Source organism: Nicotiana sylvestris, chromosome 9 (genome assembly GCF_000393655.2).
Source record: "Nicotiana sylvestris chromosome 9, ASM39365v2, whole genome shotgun sequence".
Lineage (NCBI taxonomy): Eukaryota > Viridiplantae > Streptophyta > Magnoliopsida > Solanales > Solanaceae > Nicotiana > Nicotiana sylvestris.
In genome coordinates this window covers 30185565-30205090 of record NC_091065.1, presented here as the reverse complement: position 1 = coordinate 30205090, position 19526 = coordinate 30185565, and the positions used below count along the sequence as shown (strand labels likewise).

Genomic DNA, 19526 nt, shown 5'->3' with positions numbered 1-19526 from the left:
CCCACATTTCCTGTCTACGGAGCCTCTAGGGATACAAAAGAGTGATACAATACTTGCCGGTAACAAGGCTCCGGCTATACCTTACACCAAAAACCAAAACAAGACTCCGAAATAAAAAGCGGCATGAGCCACGCAAGGCCCCGGGAGGAAAAGGGCTCACCAATGCTTCTGGCGGAAAGTGAAGGGGAGCTACGGTCGGTGGACTGGAGTACCTGCTATGGATCCACCTACAATCATAACACGAATGTAGCGCCCCCGGCAAAAGGGACGTCAGCACATTTGAATTGTAATGTTATGTATGAACAAAATTGCCCTAAGTAAACTCAAACCATACACAAGTAACAAGTAGTCATGGAACCAACAATCAAATATACATGAAAGAAAACCATCAAGCCAAACAAGTTACAATCTCTCCATTTCCCCTTCAACATTTTCACATCAATGATTTCACAACTTTCTCATATTTTAATTTCAATAGTGATTTCGATCACTTTTCCACCCTTATTACCTCGGCCACCCTTATCACCACAACCCACATCTTATTACTTCGTGTTACGGTGCGCAACTCGATCCCACCGAAGAATCACTATTCACAAACAACACAACAACAACAACAACAACAACAACAAAACAACAACAACAACAACAACAACAACAACAACAACAACAACAACAACAACAACAATTCACAAAGAACAACAACAACAATTCTCAAAGAATTTTCTATAGCCATCAATATTGTTTCCATCATATTCAACAACTCATATGCATTTTATGTCACCGCGATAATTGCCAATACATGCCATATATGTTCTTACCATAATTGTTCCAACTGCATCATTTACGATTTCCTTCCATTATTTGTTTCTCAACTCTTACCACAAAACACATTCACAATCACACATTTTGTTTATTGCCAATTACGTACACCATTATATCGGGAGACTTAACCACGATCAATCAAATCATACCAATCACAAGAATTCCACAAATATTCGTACACCAAACAAAGTGACTTTACAAAGGTCAAAGTTAGCCATACATACCTTTCTCTATATTTCCTTTAATTACTACGATATTCCGGAAATTCTAGCAACTTCAATCTATTTTGAGACATAACAAAATTTGAACACAAATTAGGAATATATTCATAATTCTAGCTCATTTGAGAATTTTATCAATTACTACTTGTGCATCTTGATTTCAAATCTCTTTTACAAGATTCCCTTTCATTTTCCAACCCAATATTTACTTGTTTATATTCAACAATCTTCCCACAAACCTAATTTGTACCTGCATGAATAATGAATACTCTCACATCCAAGAATCATCTTACTAATTACCTATTTCTAGTTAGATTTCAAATTTGAAGAATTGGGGAAAAGAAATTCTTACCTCTTTGAAGCCTTAGCAACCCTTTGATGCGATTTCAAGGTGTGATTCAAGGAAGAGTAGTGAAATCTTTAGTTTTCCCCTTTCCTCTCTCTAGAATCGCTCTCCCAGCTCTCTAGAATACCAGAAATTTCCCCAAAAATACACCTCAATCGAGTTAAATGAAATGGGGTTCGGGTCTTAAAAACCCCTTTTTTGTACTGTCGCGCCACGTGGGGCACCGAGGGGCACAGGGCGTCTGTGCAAAATGTGTCTGGAAATGAAATTTCGGACCATACTGGAATTATTACTGGCGCGGCGTGCCGGGCGCCGCATGGGGCGCCACGGTAATGCAAATTTCTGCGCTGCTTTGGTAATGTGGTCATAACTTTGTGTAGGAATGTCCAAATGACGAACGGTTTGAATCGTTGGAAACTAGACTCAATGACCTTTTATTTGATAGGCAGTGCATCACACAAATCCTTATATAACTAGAGATATAATTATCCAAAGTGAGGTCTTGTGCGCAGTCATTTGCAACTTTCGTCTATTATGAAATTTTATAACTTGGCTTAGACTTAGGCCTCTCCTTAGACCCCAATTCACTTCTAATACGACTTATACACTTATTAATATATCCAATTGATATCCATAATATCCTTAATCCTCATTTGTATGCAAGATAAAATATTTAGTCTACCTTGGCACCACGAAGTCTTAAATTACTAAGCAAATTTTTCTGGGGCTTTACAATTTAGGCCTATCCACCTGTCAGAGAGCCCCAGAAACATATCCCAACAGCGGGTACACATTCCATGGACATAAGACATGACATAACTCGTACAATACTAACCATGGCCACATTGGAAACATGTATATATATAACCAAAACAGGACAGTTTTACATAGATCAAATCAGAAGATAAGAGTTCATAGGATCTAATTGCATAAAAGCTATTACATGACTATTCAAACAAATGTGGGTACTTCTTTTTCATCTCATCCTCGGCTTCCCAAGTGGCTTCATCAACTTGCTGGTTTCGCCTTAACACTTTCATGGATGTAATTTCCTTATTCCTCAATTTCTGAACTTGCCTATCAAGAATGGAAACTGGAACTTCTTCATATGACAGCTCTTTATTAACCTCAATAGTCTCAACTGGCACAATAGAGGACGGATCTCCCACTACCTTTCTCAACATGGATACATGAAAGACCGGGTGTACCATTGACATCTCGGGAGGCAGCTCGAGCTTGTATGCCACCTGACCAATCCTCTGAATGATTTTGTATGGTCCGACATACCTTGGACTCAATTTTCCCTTCTTTCCAAACCGCACGATGCCCTTCATAGGGGAAACCTTTAGAAATACCCAATCATCTTCTTTGAACTCTAAATCTCTGCAACGTACATCCAAATAGGATTTTTGGTGACTCTGAGCAGTTTTCAATCTCTCCTTAATAATTTTGACTTTCTCCATGGCCTGATGCATGAGGTTCGGCCCTATCAATTCCGCTTCTCAAACCTCGAACCACCCAATGGGAGACCTATATCTCCTACCATACAGTGCTTCGAATGGTGCCATCTGGATACTAGCGTGGAAGCTGTTGTTTGTAAGCAAATTCTATGAGTGGCAAATGGTCATCCCAACTACCCTTGAAATCAAGAGTACAATTGTGCAACATGTCTTCAAGCGTCTGAATAGTCTGCTCTGCTTGACCATCGGTTTGTGGATGAAAAGTTGTGCTAAGATTTTCCTGCATACCCAAACCTTGCTGAAACTTCTTCCAAAAGTTGGCTGTGAACTGAGCCCCTCGATCTGAAATTATTGAGACTGGAGTGCCATGTAACCTGGCTATTTGTTTGATATACAACTGAGCATACTATTCCACTGTGTCGGTAGATTTGACTGGTAGGAAGTGCGCTGACTTTGTGAGTCGATCAACAATCACCCAAATTGAGTCTAACTTGCACGGAGTGCATGGTAACCCTACCATAAAATCCATGTTGATCATCTCCCATTTCCACATTGGAATTCTATGCTTTGATCCAATCCAGCGGGCCTTTGGTGTTCGGCCTTTACTTGCTAACAATTCGGACATTTTTCCACATAGTCCGCCACATCTTTCTTCATGTTATTCCACCAATAAATTTCCTTGAGATCATGATACATTTCGTGGAACCTGGGTGCACGGAATACCTGGAAGTGTGAGCTTCTGCCACGATCCTTTCCCAAAGACCGTCGATATCAGGAACACATAGGCGGTCTTGGTACCGTAGGGTACCATCATTCATGCCAAAGGAAAAAATTGTGGTTTTGTGTTTGAGAATCCCCTCTTTCAGTTATGTTAACAACAGATCCACGAATTGTTTCTCTTTCACCTCTACCACAAGCGTTGATTCAGCCCTATTCTGCACAATTACCCATACTTCATTAGAGTCCGCAAGGCGAACTCCCAAACTAGCCAACTGGTGAACCTCCCTAGCCAACGGCATCTGATGGGCCTCCAAATGAGCTAAACTTCCTATGGATTTTCGACTAAATGCATCTGCCACAACATTAGCCTTTCCCGGGTGATAGAGAATATCAACGTCATAGTCCTTGAGTAACTCTATCCATCTTCTTTGCCTCAGATTCAACTCTTTCTACTTGAAAATATATTGAAGGCTCTTATGATCCATAAATACATCCACATGGACCCCATACAAATAATGTCGCCAAATCTTTAGCGCAAACACCACTGCTGTCAGCTCTAATTCATGGGTTGGATAGTTCTTCTCATGATTCTTGAGTTGCCTAGAAGCATAGGCTATAACCTTGTCGTGTTTCATTAACACATACCCAAGCCCGACTCTCGAAGCATCGCACTACACTACAAACCCCTCTGGCAGGGCTAACACCGATGTTGTTGTCAATCTTGACTTCAATTCTTGGAAACTCTTTTCACAAGTATCGAACCACTGGAATTTAATTGCTTTCTGCATCAATTTAGTCAATGGAGAGGCAAGAGAAGAAAACCCCTCCACAAACCTCCTGTAGTACCCAGCCAAGCCTAAGAAACTGCGAATCTCAGATGGAGTGGTAGGTCTAGGCCAATTCTTCACTGCTGCAATCTTTTGAGGATCAACCATAATTCCTTCCCTGGAAATGACATGTCCCAAGAACGCGACAGATTCAAGCCAAAATTCACATTTTAAAAATTTTGCATACAATTAATGTTGCTGAAGAATCTGCAAAACTACCCTGAGGTGGGCAACATGGTCCTCCCGACTTCAGGAATACACAAGGATATCATCAATAAACACTATCACAGAGGAGTCTAGAAAGGGCTTGAAGACTCGATTTATAAGATCCATGAAAGCTGCCGGGGCATTTGTTAGCCCAAAAGACATTACCACAAATTGAAAGTGCCCATACCGAGTTCTGAAGGATGTTTTTGGGATATCATGCTCCCTTCTCTTCAATTGATGGTACCCAGACTGCATGTCAATCTTTGAGAAACATGTAGCACCTTGCAATTGATCAAATAAGTCATCTATTCTTGGTAGAAGATATTTGTTTTTGATTGTGACCTTGTTGAGTTGCCGGTAGTCAATACACATCCGCAACGATCCATCTTTCTTTCTTACAAACAAGACAGGTGCGCCCCATGGCGACACACTCGGCCGTATGAAGCCCTTCTCTAGCAAATCCTTTAATTGTTCCTTTAGCTCTTTCAATTCTGCCTGTGCAGTTTTGTAAGGTGGAATTGATATAGGTTGTGTGCCTGGTATCACATCGATCCCAAAAATCAATCTCCCTGTCCGGTGGAATCCCAGGGAGTTCATCTGGAAAGACGTCCGGAAATTCATTCACAACTGGTATAGACATAAGGCTAAGTGCCTCGGCATTGGTGTCCATGACCAGAACTAGATGACAGATACACCCCTTCTTGATTATCTTCATGGCCTTAAGGTAGGAAATAAATCGACCTCTAGGCACTACATTATCTCCCTTCCATTCAATAACGGGCTCATTAGGAAATTCAAGCCTAATTGTTCTAGTCCGACAATCAAGTTTGGCAAAGCATGAATAAAGCCAATCCATGCCCATTATTACATCAAAGTCGACCATCCCTAACTAAATAAGATCGGCCGTGGTATTCCTACCTCGTACCGTAACAACACGTCCCCTATAAACTCGAGCAGCTGTAATAGACTCACCAACTAGGGTAGACACCAAAAAGGGCTCATGAAGCTGATCCAGCTCTATCCCGAATCCCATAGCAACAAAAGGGGTAACAAGGGACAAGGTGGAACCATGGTCAATAAGTGCATACACATCATGATATTGGACAATCAAAATACCTGTAACAACATCTGGAGAAGCCTTTTGCAGTCTAGCAACCACTCATAGCATAAAACCGGCCAGGCCATCCTGAACTCTGCGCACCACCCCTAGTTGCACCACACCCTGTGGGTGCTGGGGTACCTCGAGCTAGGGAGGGGGCTGAAGATGTAGTAGCTTCCTGGCTAGATGACTGAGTTGTGCCCCTACCCGCTACCTGGCGGGATGCATGACAATGTCTCCGAATATGACCCCTCATCCCACATCCATAGCACATAGGTAACTCTAGATAGCAAGTCCCTGAGTGCATCTTCCCGCACCTGGGGCACGGGGACCTTTGTTGCTGCAGGAACCTCTCTTCTGATCGACCCTGCTGATGGGATCCCCTGCGGCCCTGACAAGGCCTGAAACGACTACACTACTGCTTGCTAGGCCCTAACAGTGGTGCACTGGCTGAAGATTGTGCAATAGACTGGGAAGGACCTAATGGACCTCCCCTGAAAGCTGATCTTCCGCCACCTAGTGACCCTCTCATATTGCCCGTAGGCTAGGCCTTGCTGCTACCCTCTCTCTCCATTCTGTTCTTTAATTTATGATTCTCTATGGCATGAGAAAATGCTACCATCTTCCCATAATTCATGTCGGAATTCAATACAGTCGTAGAAGCCTCATTAATGGTCAAAGAATTAAGGCCTTAAACAAATTGGCACACCCTGGCCTCTATTGTGGGCAACATATGAATGGCATACTTGGACAAGAGAGCAAACTCCATGTGGTACTCCCACACACTTCTATTACCTTGCCTCAAATTTTCAAACTCTGCCGCACGAGCTGCTCTTGTCTCGGCGGGCAGGAAATGGTCAATAAAGGCATCAGCGAACTTGCTCCACCTGACCGGAGGGCGCCTCTCCTCTCAGGAACCCTCCCGCAACTCAAACCATGAATAGGCCACCCCTTTCAAGCAGTAGGCAACCAACTCTACTCCTTTTGTCTCAGTTGCACGCATAACCCTGAGGGTCATGTGCATCTCATCAATAAAATCTTGAGGGTCTTCTTCTGGATTGGCACCTGTAAACACCAGAGGGTCTAACTGAAGAAATCTGTTCATTTTGGAACTAGTACAATCCCCTTGCTGGCTGGATGAACTAGGCGCAACATTCGACCTCTAGGCCTGGGAGGCCACTAGCTGGGTCAACATCTGAATAGCTCCCCTAAGATCCCGATCTAAAATACCAGAACCGGAAGCTAGAGCTGGAGGCGGGACAAGAGTATCAACGGGAGGGATGGTGGTACCCTCCACGGGTGTGGGAACTAGGGTAGTCTACTCTGGAGTAGAAGAATGAGGCAGAGTGATAGCAGGGCGGCTACCCTCATCCATAGTATCAAGTATTGAATCATCGACCACTCCTGAGGTGGCATTGGCTGCTTGGACAATTCTTGCTTTCTTCTTAGGTGTCATTCACTAAAAGATAGAACGTTGCACTAATTAGAGAGGGACAGTTTCACCGCACAATCCAGAACATCAAAGAAGGGTGTTATTCCTAAATGCCCAAGTAGCCTCCAACTTATGGATGTGGTCGACTACACACCGATAAGAAGGACTCTATTAGGCACGGCTTCGAGAGATCCTAGAACACTTCAAAACCTTAGGCTCTGATACCAAGTTTCTCATGCCCCATCCTCGGGAGGCGTGACTGGCGCTCAATCGAGTGAACCCAACTGAGCAAGCCTTACCATACACTTCCTACCCACCTCGATATGAATAAAGAAACCATACTTTTGTTTATCCATTTAGACGGGGAAAGACGCCACATTCTACATTGATAGTTTATTTTAAACACCGCATTAAACCAAAGATGAGTTAGTTTCCAAGATCCCCATAGAGTTACAATAAATAGGCAACATAAGTTAGAATTACAACATGGTTCGTAGACCCATCCAACCCCCGTACATAACCCACACATATGTCTACGGAGCCTCTAGCATACAAAAGATGAGTTTGACAACGCCGGCAACAAGGCCCCGGCTATACCTCAAAAGTGAAAGTCCATAATACAAAGATATACAATATAGCCCCTTGAAGTAGAAAGGGGTTCACCAAGATCTTGAGAAGAGGGATGCTTCTCTGCACACGACCGCCACTATCCGCTATGGAGCCACCTACATTCATTTAAACAATATAGCGCCCCAGGCAAAAGGGACATTAGTACCATGGAATAGTACTAGTATGTATAACTAAATATCATCAAATTAGAAAGAACTTTCATACACAAATAAGGAAATCACAGTTATCACTCCAAAGCTTTAAACGATCACAATATTATCAATATGAAAGAATTACACAACCTTCACATCATGTTTCCATAGCCTTTAGTTGGGCATTTTATATTGTTCCACATCGTTCACATTACCACCGCTATCTTAAGCGGAGTCCGATCTCGACCCGATCAGCTAGGCCGTCTCCTAGAGATGTTACCAATATTCTATTCACACTTTCCAGTTTCAATCATCAATGCATAACCGTCATGTGTCTATGTCATGGCGCCCGATCACGGCCCGATCGACTAGGCTGCCTTACCGAGGTGTTACCATTTTCCATTATTCATCTCACTCCAATCTTTGGTTACACATGTATTAGTTTACCGGCACTTGGGGCCACAATTTTCACATTCCAGATTCACTTTTCACATTGTTTCCATTTTTAACATTAGGTTTGTAATTCAAGAGAGTATGGAACACAAGAGCAAATAAGGTTGTATGTGTAGATGAGACTTCATGTAAATGGCACAACAACGCACTTCAATTTCAATCTAAGGTCTAAGCATTTCGATACATGATTCATAATCCTTGCACCTTTTGAGATTATCAAGAATAGCACGTTCATCAATTTGAGACACAGTTTCCACGCATATAAGGTTGCATCACCAAGTCAAGTGAAATAGCAATCAATACAACAATTCAATTTAATCTTATTGTACTCACACAACCAATGATGAAGCTCAATTTCTAAAAGACGGGGTTTTAGCCATACATACCTCAATAAAGCTTTCCTTATTCCTTACAAAATTCCGGAACTTTTAGCAGTTCGATCTATTGTGTAAGAATTACAAAATAAACCGAAAATTAGATATGAGATTGAGATTCTAGCTTGTTTTGAGCATACTATCAAAAACTAAAGGTGCATTGTGATCTTAGGCCCTTTTGAGAGAAATTTCTATCATTTTATACCCTAATTTCTTTCTTTTTAGTTCACTACCTCCCAATATTCTATGGTGTGATATGCATGCAAGAAATTCATTCTTATACACATGAATTACTTCACTAGTGATCCCTTATTGCTAAGCATAGGAATAAGAGCTGAGGTAATGAAGTCTTACTTCTTGGGATGAAGATTTAGGTGCCCTCACTTGATTATCTTCAAATATTTGGCAAGGTTTCATGGAGTAATTTGATAGGAAGCACTTCCCTCTCTAAGTCCATCTCTCTCTCTCTCTAAAAGCATCAGAAAATATGCTCAAAATGAGTTTTAACACCGAACATATCGATAAGGGGTCGGGTTTAAAATTTAGAAAATTGGAGCCCCGAGTTAGGTCTGTGATCGCATTTGTGATCGCAAAGTAGAAATGCGGCCCGCAGAATGGACCGCAAAAGTGCTCCCAAAATCTGCACATTCTGTCTAGTTATGCGGCAGAATGCGATCCGCATACCCATTCTGCGGTCGCATAATGCACCACAGAACTGCTCCTTACAAAATCCCAAGGAAATTATGCGACGACTATGCGGTCCGCATATCGGTTATGCAATCGCATAATGGACTGTATATTTAACCACAAATTTGACTAACACACTGACTCACTTTGCGGTGACTATGCCCCCTATGTGGTTCGCATACCTGATATGCGACTGCACTCTCAGCCACAAAATCGCACTTCTCTAGAAAACATTATTTCTTGACTTTTTAATGCACTGTTCAATCCTAAAGGGTCCGAACCGCGGTGAGCTTGCTCGCCGCGAAGAATTTTTATGAATCCTAACACATGATCCTAACTTGGCACCAGGGGATTCGGGGTTCTGAGTAGAAAATTCACGGGGCCTTACAAAAATTTCCGGAATTTTATAAGGAATAAGGAAAGCTTAATTGAGGTATGTATGGCTAAAACCCCGTCTTATAGAAATTGAGCTTCATCGTTGGTTGTGTGAGTACAGTAAGATTAACTTTAATTGTTGTATTGATTGCTATTTGACTTGAATTGGTTTTGCAACCTTATATGCGTGGAAACTGTGTCTCAAATTGATAAACATGTTATTCTTGATAATTTGAAAAGGTGCAAGGACTATGAATCATGTATATAAATGCTTAGACCTTAGATTGAAATTGAAGTGCATTGTTGTGCAATTTACATGAAGTCTAATCTACACCTACAACCTTATTTGCTCTTGTGTGCCATACTCCCTTGAATTACAAACCTAATGTTGAAAAAGGGAACAATGTGAAACGTGAATTGTAGAATGTGAAAATTGTGCCCCCAAGTGCCGGTAAACTAATACATGTGTAACCAAAGATTGGATTGAGATGAATAATGGAAAATGGTAAAGCCTTGGTAAGGCGGCCTAGCTGATCGATCCATGTTTGGATGCCATGACATATACACATGAAGGTTATGCATTGATGATTGAAACTGGAAAGTATGAATAGAATATTGGTAACGTCTCTGGGAGATGGCCTAGCCGATCGGGTTGGATCGGACTCCGCTTAAGATAGTGGTGGTAATGTGAACAATGTGGAACAATATGAAATTCCAACTAAAGGCTATGGAAACATGATGTGAAGGTTGTGTAATTCTTTCATGTTGATGATGTTGTGATCGTTTGAAGCTTTGGAGTGATAACTGTGATTTCCTTATTTGTGTATGAAAGTTCTTTCTAATTTGATGGTGTTCAGTTATACATACTATTACTATTCCATGGTACTAATGTCCCTTTTGCCAGGGGCGCTACATTTTTTAAATGAATGTAGGTGGCTCCATAGCGGATAGTGTCGGTCGTGTGTAGCGAAGCATCCCTCTTCTCAAGATCTTGGTGAGCCCCTTTCTCCTTCAAGGGGCTATATTGTTTATTTTTGTATTGTGGACTTTCAGTTTTGCGGTATAGCCGGGGACTTGTTGTCGGCGTTGTCAAACATATATTTTGTATCCTAGAGGCTCCGTAGACATATCTGTGGGTTATGTACGGGGGTTGGATGGGTCTACGAACCATGTTGTTATTCTAAACTTATGTTGCCTATAAATTGTAACTCTATGGGGATCTTGGATACTAACTCATCTATGGTTTAATGTGGTGTTTCAAATGAACTATCAATGTAGAAAGTGGTGTCTTTCCCCGTCTAATTGGATAAACAAAATTATGGTTTCTATATTCATATTGAGGTGGGTAGGAAGTGTATGGTAAGGCTTGGTCAGTTGGGTTCACTCGATTGAGCGCCGGTCGCGCCTCCCGAGGTTGGGGCCTGACACACTCGGCATAGAAGAAACCTGAACCGATGGAGCACGGGTCGAACTCTAAGCTAGAAGGGCACTGAGTGATGACTAGCCCTGCCGAGATCCATGATAACCATGACCCGAAGATGCCCCATGATAACCTAGGCGAGCTGACTGAGCAGGCCTGAATGAACGGCCTCTGTTGTGCTGAAACTGGCCCCTCGAAGGAGCACCACTATAGCAGCCAGATCCTCGAGGCCTCTTGGCCTCCCTCTCCTCTCGCTCCTGATGGCGAACAGTCTCAATCTCACGGGCAATATCAACAGCCTCCTTGAAGGTAGCACCAGTCACCCTCTCCCTGGTCATAAGAATACGGAGATGCTAGGTAAGACCATCAACAAATCTCCTGATCCTCTCTCGATCTGTCAAAAACATCCAGATGGCATGATGACCCAACTCAAAAAACCTCAACTCATACTGTGACACAGTCATATTCCTCTGTCGCAACCACTCAAACTGCCTATGTAGCTCCTCTCTGCGGGACTACGACACATACTTCTCCATGAAGAGAACGGAGAACTGCTACCAGGAAAGGGGCATTGCACCATCATGCCTACGCCTCTCAAAATCCTCCCACCAAGTGAAAGCAGCTCCTAAAAACTAATAGGTGGTAAAAGCGACCCCGCTGGTCTCCAGAATACCAAAAGTACGAAGCATCCTCTGACACTTATCCGAAATTCCCTGGGCATCCTCGCCCTTTGTGCCACTGAAGGTCGGAGGCTGCAATCTACCAAATCTCTCCAACCTACGCTGCTCATCCACCGGCATGACAGTAACCACATAGTCCTGAGCAGCTGCAACCAGCTAGGCTGGATGCGCCCTCGGCGTCTGAAGTCCCTGCACAACCTGCTTAGGGGTGTGAGCGGCGGGAGTCCGATTGCCTCCCCTGGTCTGTGAAGTAGCTGCGGCTGTAGTGGCTGAAATCGCCTGAGCCATGCCAGTGCAAACTGATAAGATATGTGCCAAGGCCTCCTGAAGACCAGGAATCATGATGGGCACAGCTGGTGCTTAAACTGGTGCTGTTGGAGCATCCATAGCTGGAGCCTGATCCTGATCCTGAGCTGGGGTAGTTGGTGGATCTGCAGGTGCTGCCCTCACTGGTCTACCTCTACCATGACTACGACCGCGTCCATAGCCTCTGGTGGCCATAGCTGGTGTCACTAGTGGTCCTCCACCCCGTCCGGTAGCGCGTGTCCTCACCATTTGTGAGAGAATAGAATAACAGAAGTTTAGTACTCGGATCAACAAGTTTGTACGATAGGAATTTGAAGAATAAGAAGTTTTTGAGAAAGGTTTTGTAGCCTCTCGAGGATAAATACAGATGTCTCTGTACCGATCCATGAGACTCTACTAAATTTGCTCATGTCTCATGAGACCTATGTAACCTAGGCTCTGATACCAACTTGTCACGACCCTAACCCTGAACCCGGTTGTGATGGCGCCACTCGTGAAGATAAGGCTAGCCAGTTAAATCCAATTCACCTTTTAAAATAGTTAACCAACATAAAAATAGTCTAAACATGATTTAAATGTACTAAAAAGTGGAAAATGTTGATAAAAATGCGGAAATACACCCGACACAGCCCTAACCGGGGTGTCACAATTCATGAGCGTCTATAGGCCATAACACAAGTCTGCTAAATCCGTAAATGAGTACAAATGTTTGAGGGGAAATACAAATGATAAAAGAAAAGAGGCACGGGGTTGCAGACGTCAACAGCTACCTCGTAGTTTCCAAACGCTCGCCTGATACTAGGGAATCAACACTCGGGAGCAGAACTAGCTACGCCTGAATCTGCACACATGGTGCAGGGAGTAAAGTGAGTACTCCAACTCAGTGACTAACAAATGTAAATAACGATTAAAGTGAGAAAACACGTAAAACACAAGGCATTCTATAATGAAGCAGTAAACCAGTGAAAAACCAAGTAAAATCCTCTTCCAACTAGTGAACAGGTAATCGACAGATAATTAAAAATAAAGTATGCAAATAGAAGTTCCCCCCTCGAGCACAGTATCAACAAATCCACCCCTCGGGCAACATCTCAGAACAATACTAGCCCCTTGGGCTCAATCTCACATCATAATGGGTACCCGTGCCCACTAGGGGTGTACAGACTCCAGGAGAGGTCCCTTACGGCCCAAGCACAATAACAAGACATCTCATGGCATCAAATCTAGACCCTCAGCCTCACAGAAGTCAAGCCACCTCGTGGCCCATATAAATCTCAGGCCCTCAGCCTCAAATCAGTATCAGTGTATCCTCACAACCAGGCCCTCGGCCTTACTCAGTCCGAAAATCATCACAAGCCCCTCGGGCAATAGTAGAATAGTATTTCTTAGCCCAAAACATCATTTTAAATTCTCAAACCTTAGTAAAAATGGTTGAGTAGTAAAACAGTGGAAAATAATATGACTGAGTGCAAGTAATAAGTCAAAACAGTGAGGAAATAGTAATAAAAATCCTCGAAGGGTTCAAATAGCTGGCACAAAGCCCAAATATGGCAATCAGCCCAAAATCATGATGATAGCAAATAAGTTTCAGTCAAATACGTGGTAAAATAATCAACCGAGAAAGACCAAGTCACAATCCCCAATAGTGTACGACTCCATGCCCGTCATCAAGCGTGTGTCTCACCTCAATATAGCACTACGATGTGCAATCCGGGGTTTCAAACCCTTAGAGCATCATTTACAATCATTACTCACCTCGATCCAGCTAAATCTCTAGCTCATGATGCCTTGCCCCTCGAATCGGCCTCCACGCGCATCAGAACGAGGATGTCAAAATATATTAAGGGAACAAAGCCCAAGCAAAAATAACCAACAAAGGGCACAAATCCCGAAATTACCAAAATCCGAGCCCCGGGCCCACTTCTCGAAACTCAAAAAATTTCACACCAATAGGTTCCTTTTCTCCCCACGAGTTCATATATATCAAAAGTTCTCAAATTCGACCCTAAATGGTACTTCAAATCCCAAATCAAAAGTCCAATTTCTCAAGCCCTAGTTCTTCAATTTTTAGGCTTAGCTTTCATGATTTTGTAGGTGGAATTCACATAGTAATCGAGTTTTTAGTCCAAGAATCTTACCTCCCAACGATTTCCCCTTGAATCCCTCTTCAATCTCCTTCAAAAACTTCCAAAAATGAGCAGCTATGGGTGAAATAAGTCCCAAAATCACAGACAATACGACTTAAAAACATTCTACCCAGGCCTATATTTTTTTCATCGCGATCGTGAAGAACAAATTCCTCAGCTCCCAAAATTACTCTACGCGAACGCGACAAGGCGAATGCGATGCCTAGATGAAATAACACTACGCGATCACGGACATATCTCCACGTTCGCAGTGCACAAAAATCTAGCCAAGACCCAAGTCCATTTAACTCTATGTGAACGCGACTACCTACCCATGTTCGCGATGAACAACTTTCCCGTACTATGCGATCGCGAGCCTCCATTCGCGAACACGAAGAACAACTGGACGCCCTCCTCAAATCCTTCTACGCGATCGCGAAGGGCAATTTTCTACAACACCTGAACTTGCAATTTCTGCTATCTTTCCAACATCCAAAATGATCCGAATGACCACCCGAAACTCACCTGAGGCCCTTGGGACGTCAACCAAAGGAACCAACACGTCCTAAAACCTTATTCAAACTTGTTCCAATCATCAAAACACCTCAAACAACATCAAATCACCCAAAACACATCGGATTCAAGCCTAAGTTTCCAAAAATCTTCCGAAATACGCTTTTGATCAAAAACCCAACCAAACCACGTCCGAATGACTTGAAATTTTACACACACATCTAAATGACACAACAAAGCTACTGCAACTCTCGGAATTCCATTCTGACCCCTATATCAAAATCTTACCTATCAACCGGAGATCGCCAAAATATCAACTTCGCCAATTCAAGCCTAATTCTACTCCGAACCTCCATAACCCATTTTGATCACGCTCCTAAGTCACAAATCACCTCCTGAAGCTAACCGAACCATTGAAACTCATATCCGAGCCCTCTAACACATAAGTCAATATCCAGTTGACTTTTCTAACTTAAACCTTCTTAAAATAGACTAAGTATCTCAAACCATACCAAAATCATTCCGGACTCGATCCGACCAACCCGATACCACAAAATGCAGATGAATAAAGCATAAAGAAAAAGAAATGCGGGAAACGGAGTGGTAACTCATGAGACGACTGGCCGGGTCGTCACATCCTCCCCAACTTAACCAAATGTTTGTCCTCGAACGAGTCAAGAAACATACCTGAATCCTCAAATATGTGAGGATATCTGCTCCGCATCTCCTGCTCGGTCTCCCGGGTAGCCTCCTCCACAGGCCGACCTCTCCACTGCACTTTCACAAAAGCTATATCCTTTTACCTCAACTTCCGAACTTGACGACACAATATAGCTACTGGCTCCGCATCATAGGTCAAATCACCATCCAACTGAACCGTGCTGAAATCCAAAACATCGGATGGATCCCCAATATACTTCCGGAGCATAGAAACATGAAATATTGGATGCACAGTCGACAATCTAGGTGGAAGAGCAAGCTCATAAGCCACCTCCCCAATCCTCCGAAGCACCTCAAAAGGCCCAATAAACCGAGGACTCAATTTCCCTTTCTTCCCAAATCTCATTACACCCTTCATGGGTGAAACCTTCAATAGAACCTTCTCACCAACCATGTAGGACACATCTCGAACCTTCCTATTAGCATAACTCTTCTGCCTCGACTGCGCTATACGAAGCCTCTCCTGAATCACCTTCACCTTCTCCAAAGCATCCTGCACCAAATTAGTCCCCAATAGCCTAGCCTCACTGGGCTCGAACCAACCAACCAGAGATCTACACTGCCTCACATGCAAAGCCTCATATTGAGCCATCTAAATACTCGACTGGTAGCTATTGTTATAAGCAAATTCTGCAAGCGGTAGAAACGCATCCCTTGATCCTCTGAAATCAATGACACAAGCACGCAACATGTCCTCAAATATCTGAATAGTACACTCTGACTGCCCGTCCATCTGAGGATGGAAAGTTGTGCTCAACTCCACCTGAGTACCCAACTCTCTCTACCCGGCCCCCCAAAACTGCAAAGTAAATTGAGTACCTCTATCTTAAATGATGGAAACTGGGACACCATGCAAGCGAACAATCTCTCGGATAGAGATCCTTGCAAACCGCTCTGAGAATAGGTAGTATACACAGGAATGAAGTGTGCGGACTTGATCAGCCGATCCACAATCACCCAAATAGCATTGAACTTCTTCAAATTTCGTGGAAGTCCAACAACAAAGTCCTTAGTGATCCTCTCCCACTTCCACTCAGGAATATCCATATACTGTAGCAAACAACCCGGTCTCTGATGCTCATATTTCACCTGCTGACAGTTGAGACACCGGGCTACAACTCCCACAATATCTTTCTTCATTCTTCTCCACCAATAGTGCTACCTCAAATCCTGATACATCTTCACGGTACCCGGATGAATGGAATACTGCGAGCTATGGGCCTCCTCCAAAATCAACTCCCGAAGCCCATCCATATTGGGCACGCAAATCCAGCCCTGCATCCTTAATACCCCATCAGCACTAATGGTCACATCTCTAGAATCATCATGCTGAACCCTATCCCTAACGACAAGCAAATACGGATCATCATACTGGCGCTCTCTGATGCGATCATATAAAGAAGACCGAGAAACCACACAAGCCAATACCCGACTTGGCTCCAAAATATCTAACCTCACAAACCGATTGGCCAAGGACTGAACATCAACTGCAAGAGGTCTCTCCCCAGCTAGAATATATGCCAAACTCCCCATACTCACTGCCTTTAGGCTCAAAGCATCAGCCACCACATTGACTTTCCCAGATGATACAATATAGTGATATCATAATCCTTAAGCAACTTTAACCAACTCTGCTACCTCAAATTAAGATCCTTTTGCTTGAACAAATGCTGAAGACTTCGATGATCAGTGAACACCTCACAAGATACGCCATACAAGTAATGCCTCCAAATCCTCAATGCGTGAACTATGGCAACCAACTCAAAATCATGAACGGGGTAGTTCTTCTCATGGGGGCTTCAATTGATGAGAAGCAAAAGCAATAACTCTACCCTCCTGCATCAACACACAACCAATCCCAACTCTCAAAGCATCATAATATACGGTATATGAACCTAAAGCTGATGGCAAAACCAACACTGGAGATGTGGTCAAAGTTGTCGTGAGCTTCATGATGCTCTCCTCACACTCGTCTGACCATACAAATGGAGAACCCTTCTGAGTCAACTTGGTCAAGGGCGATGCGATAGATGAGAATCCCTGAACAAACCAGCGATAATAGCCTGCCAAACCAAGAAAGATGTGAATCTTTGTGGCTGAGGACGATCTAGGCCAAATCTGAACTGCCATTATCTTCTTCGGATCAACCTGAATACCCTCTCTAGACACCACGTGCTCAAGAAAGCCACTGAACTGAGCTAAAACTCACACTTGGAGAATCTTGCATAAAGCTTTTTCTCCCTCAATCTTTGCAGCACAACTCTCAAATGCTCTGTGTGCTCCTCCTGACTACACGAGTACACCAGAATATCATCAATAAAGACTATGACAAATCAATCGAGATAAGGCCGGAACACGTTGTTCATCAAATGCATGAACACTACTGGGGCATTAGTCAGCCCAAAGGACATCACCAAGAACTCATAATGACCATATCTGGTCTTGAAAGTCGTCTGAAGAATATCTGAATCCCTGATCTTCAACTGGTGATAACCCGAAAGGAGATCAATCTTGGAGAACACTCTTGCTTGCTGGAGCTGATCATATAAATCATCAATGTGAGGCAAAGGATACTTGTTCTTAATTGTTACCTTGTTCAATTGCCTATAATCAATGCACATTCTCATTGTGCCATCCTTCTTCTTCAAAAACAGAACCGGCACACCCCAAGGTGACACACTAGGCCAAATAAACCAGTTATCTAGGAGTTCCTTAAGTTTCTCCTTCAATTCCTCCAACTCCGCTGGTGCCATGCAATATAGCTGAATAGAAATGGGCTGAGTGCCCGGCACCAGGTCAATAGCAAAATCAATATCCCTATCTAGTGGCATGCTTAGCAGGTCTGCAGGAAATACATCGGGAAAATGCCTCACAACTGGAACAGAATCAATACTGGGAGTCTCAGCTCTGACATCCCTTACAAACGCTAGATATGAAAGAGAACCCTTCCCAACCATAAGTTGGGCCTTCAAAAAAGAGATCACTCTACTAGGAACATAATTAGTCACACCTCGCCACTCAATCCGTGGCACACCCGGTATAGCCAAAGTAATTGTATTAGCATGACAGCCCAGAATAACACGACACGGATATAACCAATCCATTCACAAAATAACATCAAAATCCACCATGCTCAATAATAATAGATCCACTCGGGTCTCCAGACCCCTAATAGTCACCACACACGATCGATACACACGGTCTAGAACAACAATATCGCCCATCGGGGTAGATACATGAACAGGTAAATCAAGAAACTCATGGGGCATACCCAAATAACGAGAAAAGTATGATGACACATAAGAAAAGGTGGAACCGAGATCAAATAATACATAGGAATCTCTGTGGCAGACTGAAACAATACCTGTAATGACATCATCTAAAGCAATAGCATCTGGTCTGCCTGGGATGGCATACAAATGTGCCTGACCGCCCCCTGATCGACTTCTCCCTCTGGGGTGACCCCTGGCTGACTGACCTTTACCCCTAGCTAGCTGAGTGGGTGGTGGTGAAGAAACTGGCGCTGAAGCCGACGACTGACCCCTCTGCTAGGACGAACTAGCAACACGACGAGGACACTGTCTCTACATGTGGCCCATCTCACCACACTCATAACAACTCCCAGGTGCTGGAAAAGGGGACTGAAGGGAACCCTTTTCACCTAAGTGACTAGCAGATGCACTTAGCATATAAGAACCCTGAACCGATGGAGCACGGGTTGAACTTTGAGATGGAAGGGCGCTGAGTTATGACTGGCCCTGCTGAGATCGATGATAACCATGACCCGAAGATGCCCCACGATAACCTGGGCGAGCTGACTGAGCAGGCCTGAATGAATGACCTCTGTTGTGCTGAAACTGGCCCCTTGAAGGAGCACCACTATAGCTGCCAGATCCTCGAGGACTCTTGGCCTCCCTCTCCTCTCGCTTCTAACGGCAAACAGTCTCAATCTCATGGGCAATATCAACATGGGCAAT

General features: G+C 43.5%; 2 protein-coding genes across 2 annotated transcripts; both read right to left on the bottom strand.

Moving 5' to 3' along the window:
- Window positions 1-2336: 2336 nt before the first annotated feature.
- On the bottom strand, window positions 2337-2852 carry LOC138877387 (uncharacterized). Its single transcript, XM_070156995.1, has 2 exons — window positions 2745-2852; window positions 2337-2648 (listed from the first exon to the last, which is right to left on the bottom strand). The coding sequence occupies exons 1-2, from the start codon at window positions 2850-2852 to the stop codon at window positions 2337-2339; spliced, it is 420 nt and encodes a 139-aa protein (XP_070013096.1).
- A 112-nt stretch (window positions 2853-2964) lies between these two features.
- LOC138877386 (uncharacterized) lies at window positions 2965-18380 on the bottom strand. Its single transcript, XM_070156993.1, has 10 exons — window positions 18244-18380; window positions 17964-18153; window positions 17759-17838; window positions 16840-16930; window positions 16369-16638; window positions 16150-16282; window positions 5529-5719; window positions 4584-4643; window positions 4254-4351; window positions 2965-3223 (listed from the first exon to the last, which is right to left on the bottom strand). Exons 1-10 carry the CDS (start codon window positions 18378-18380, stop codon window positions 2965-2967), a joined length of 1509 nt encoding a protein of 502 aa, XP_070013094.1.
- Window positions 18381-19526: the final 1146 nt, after the last annotated feature.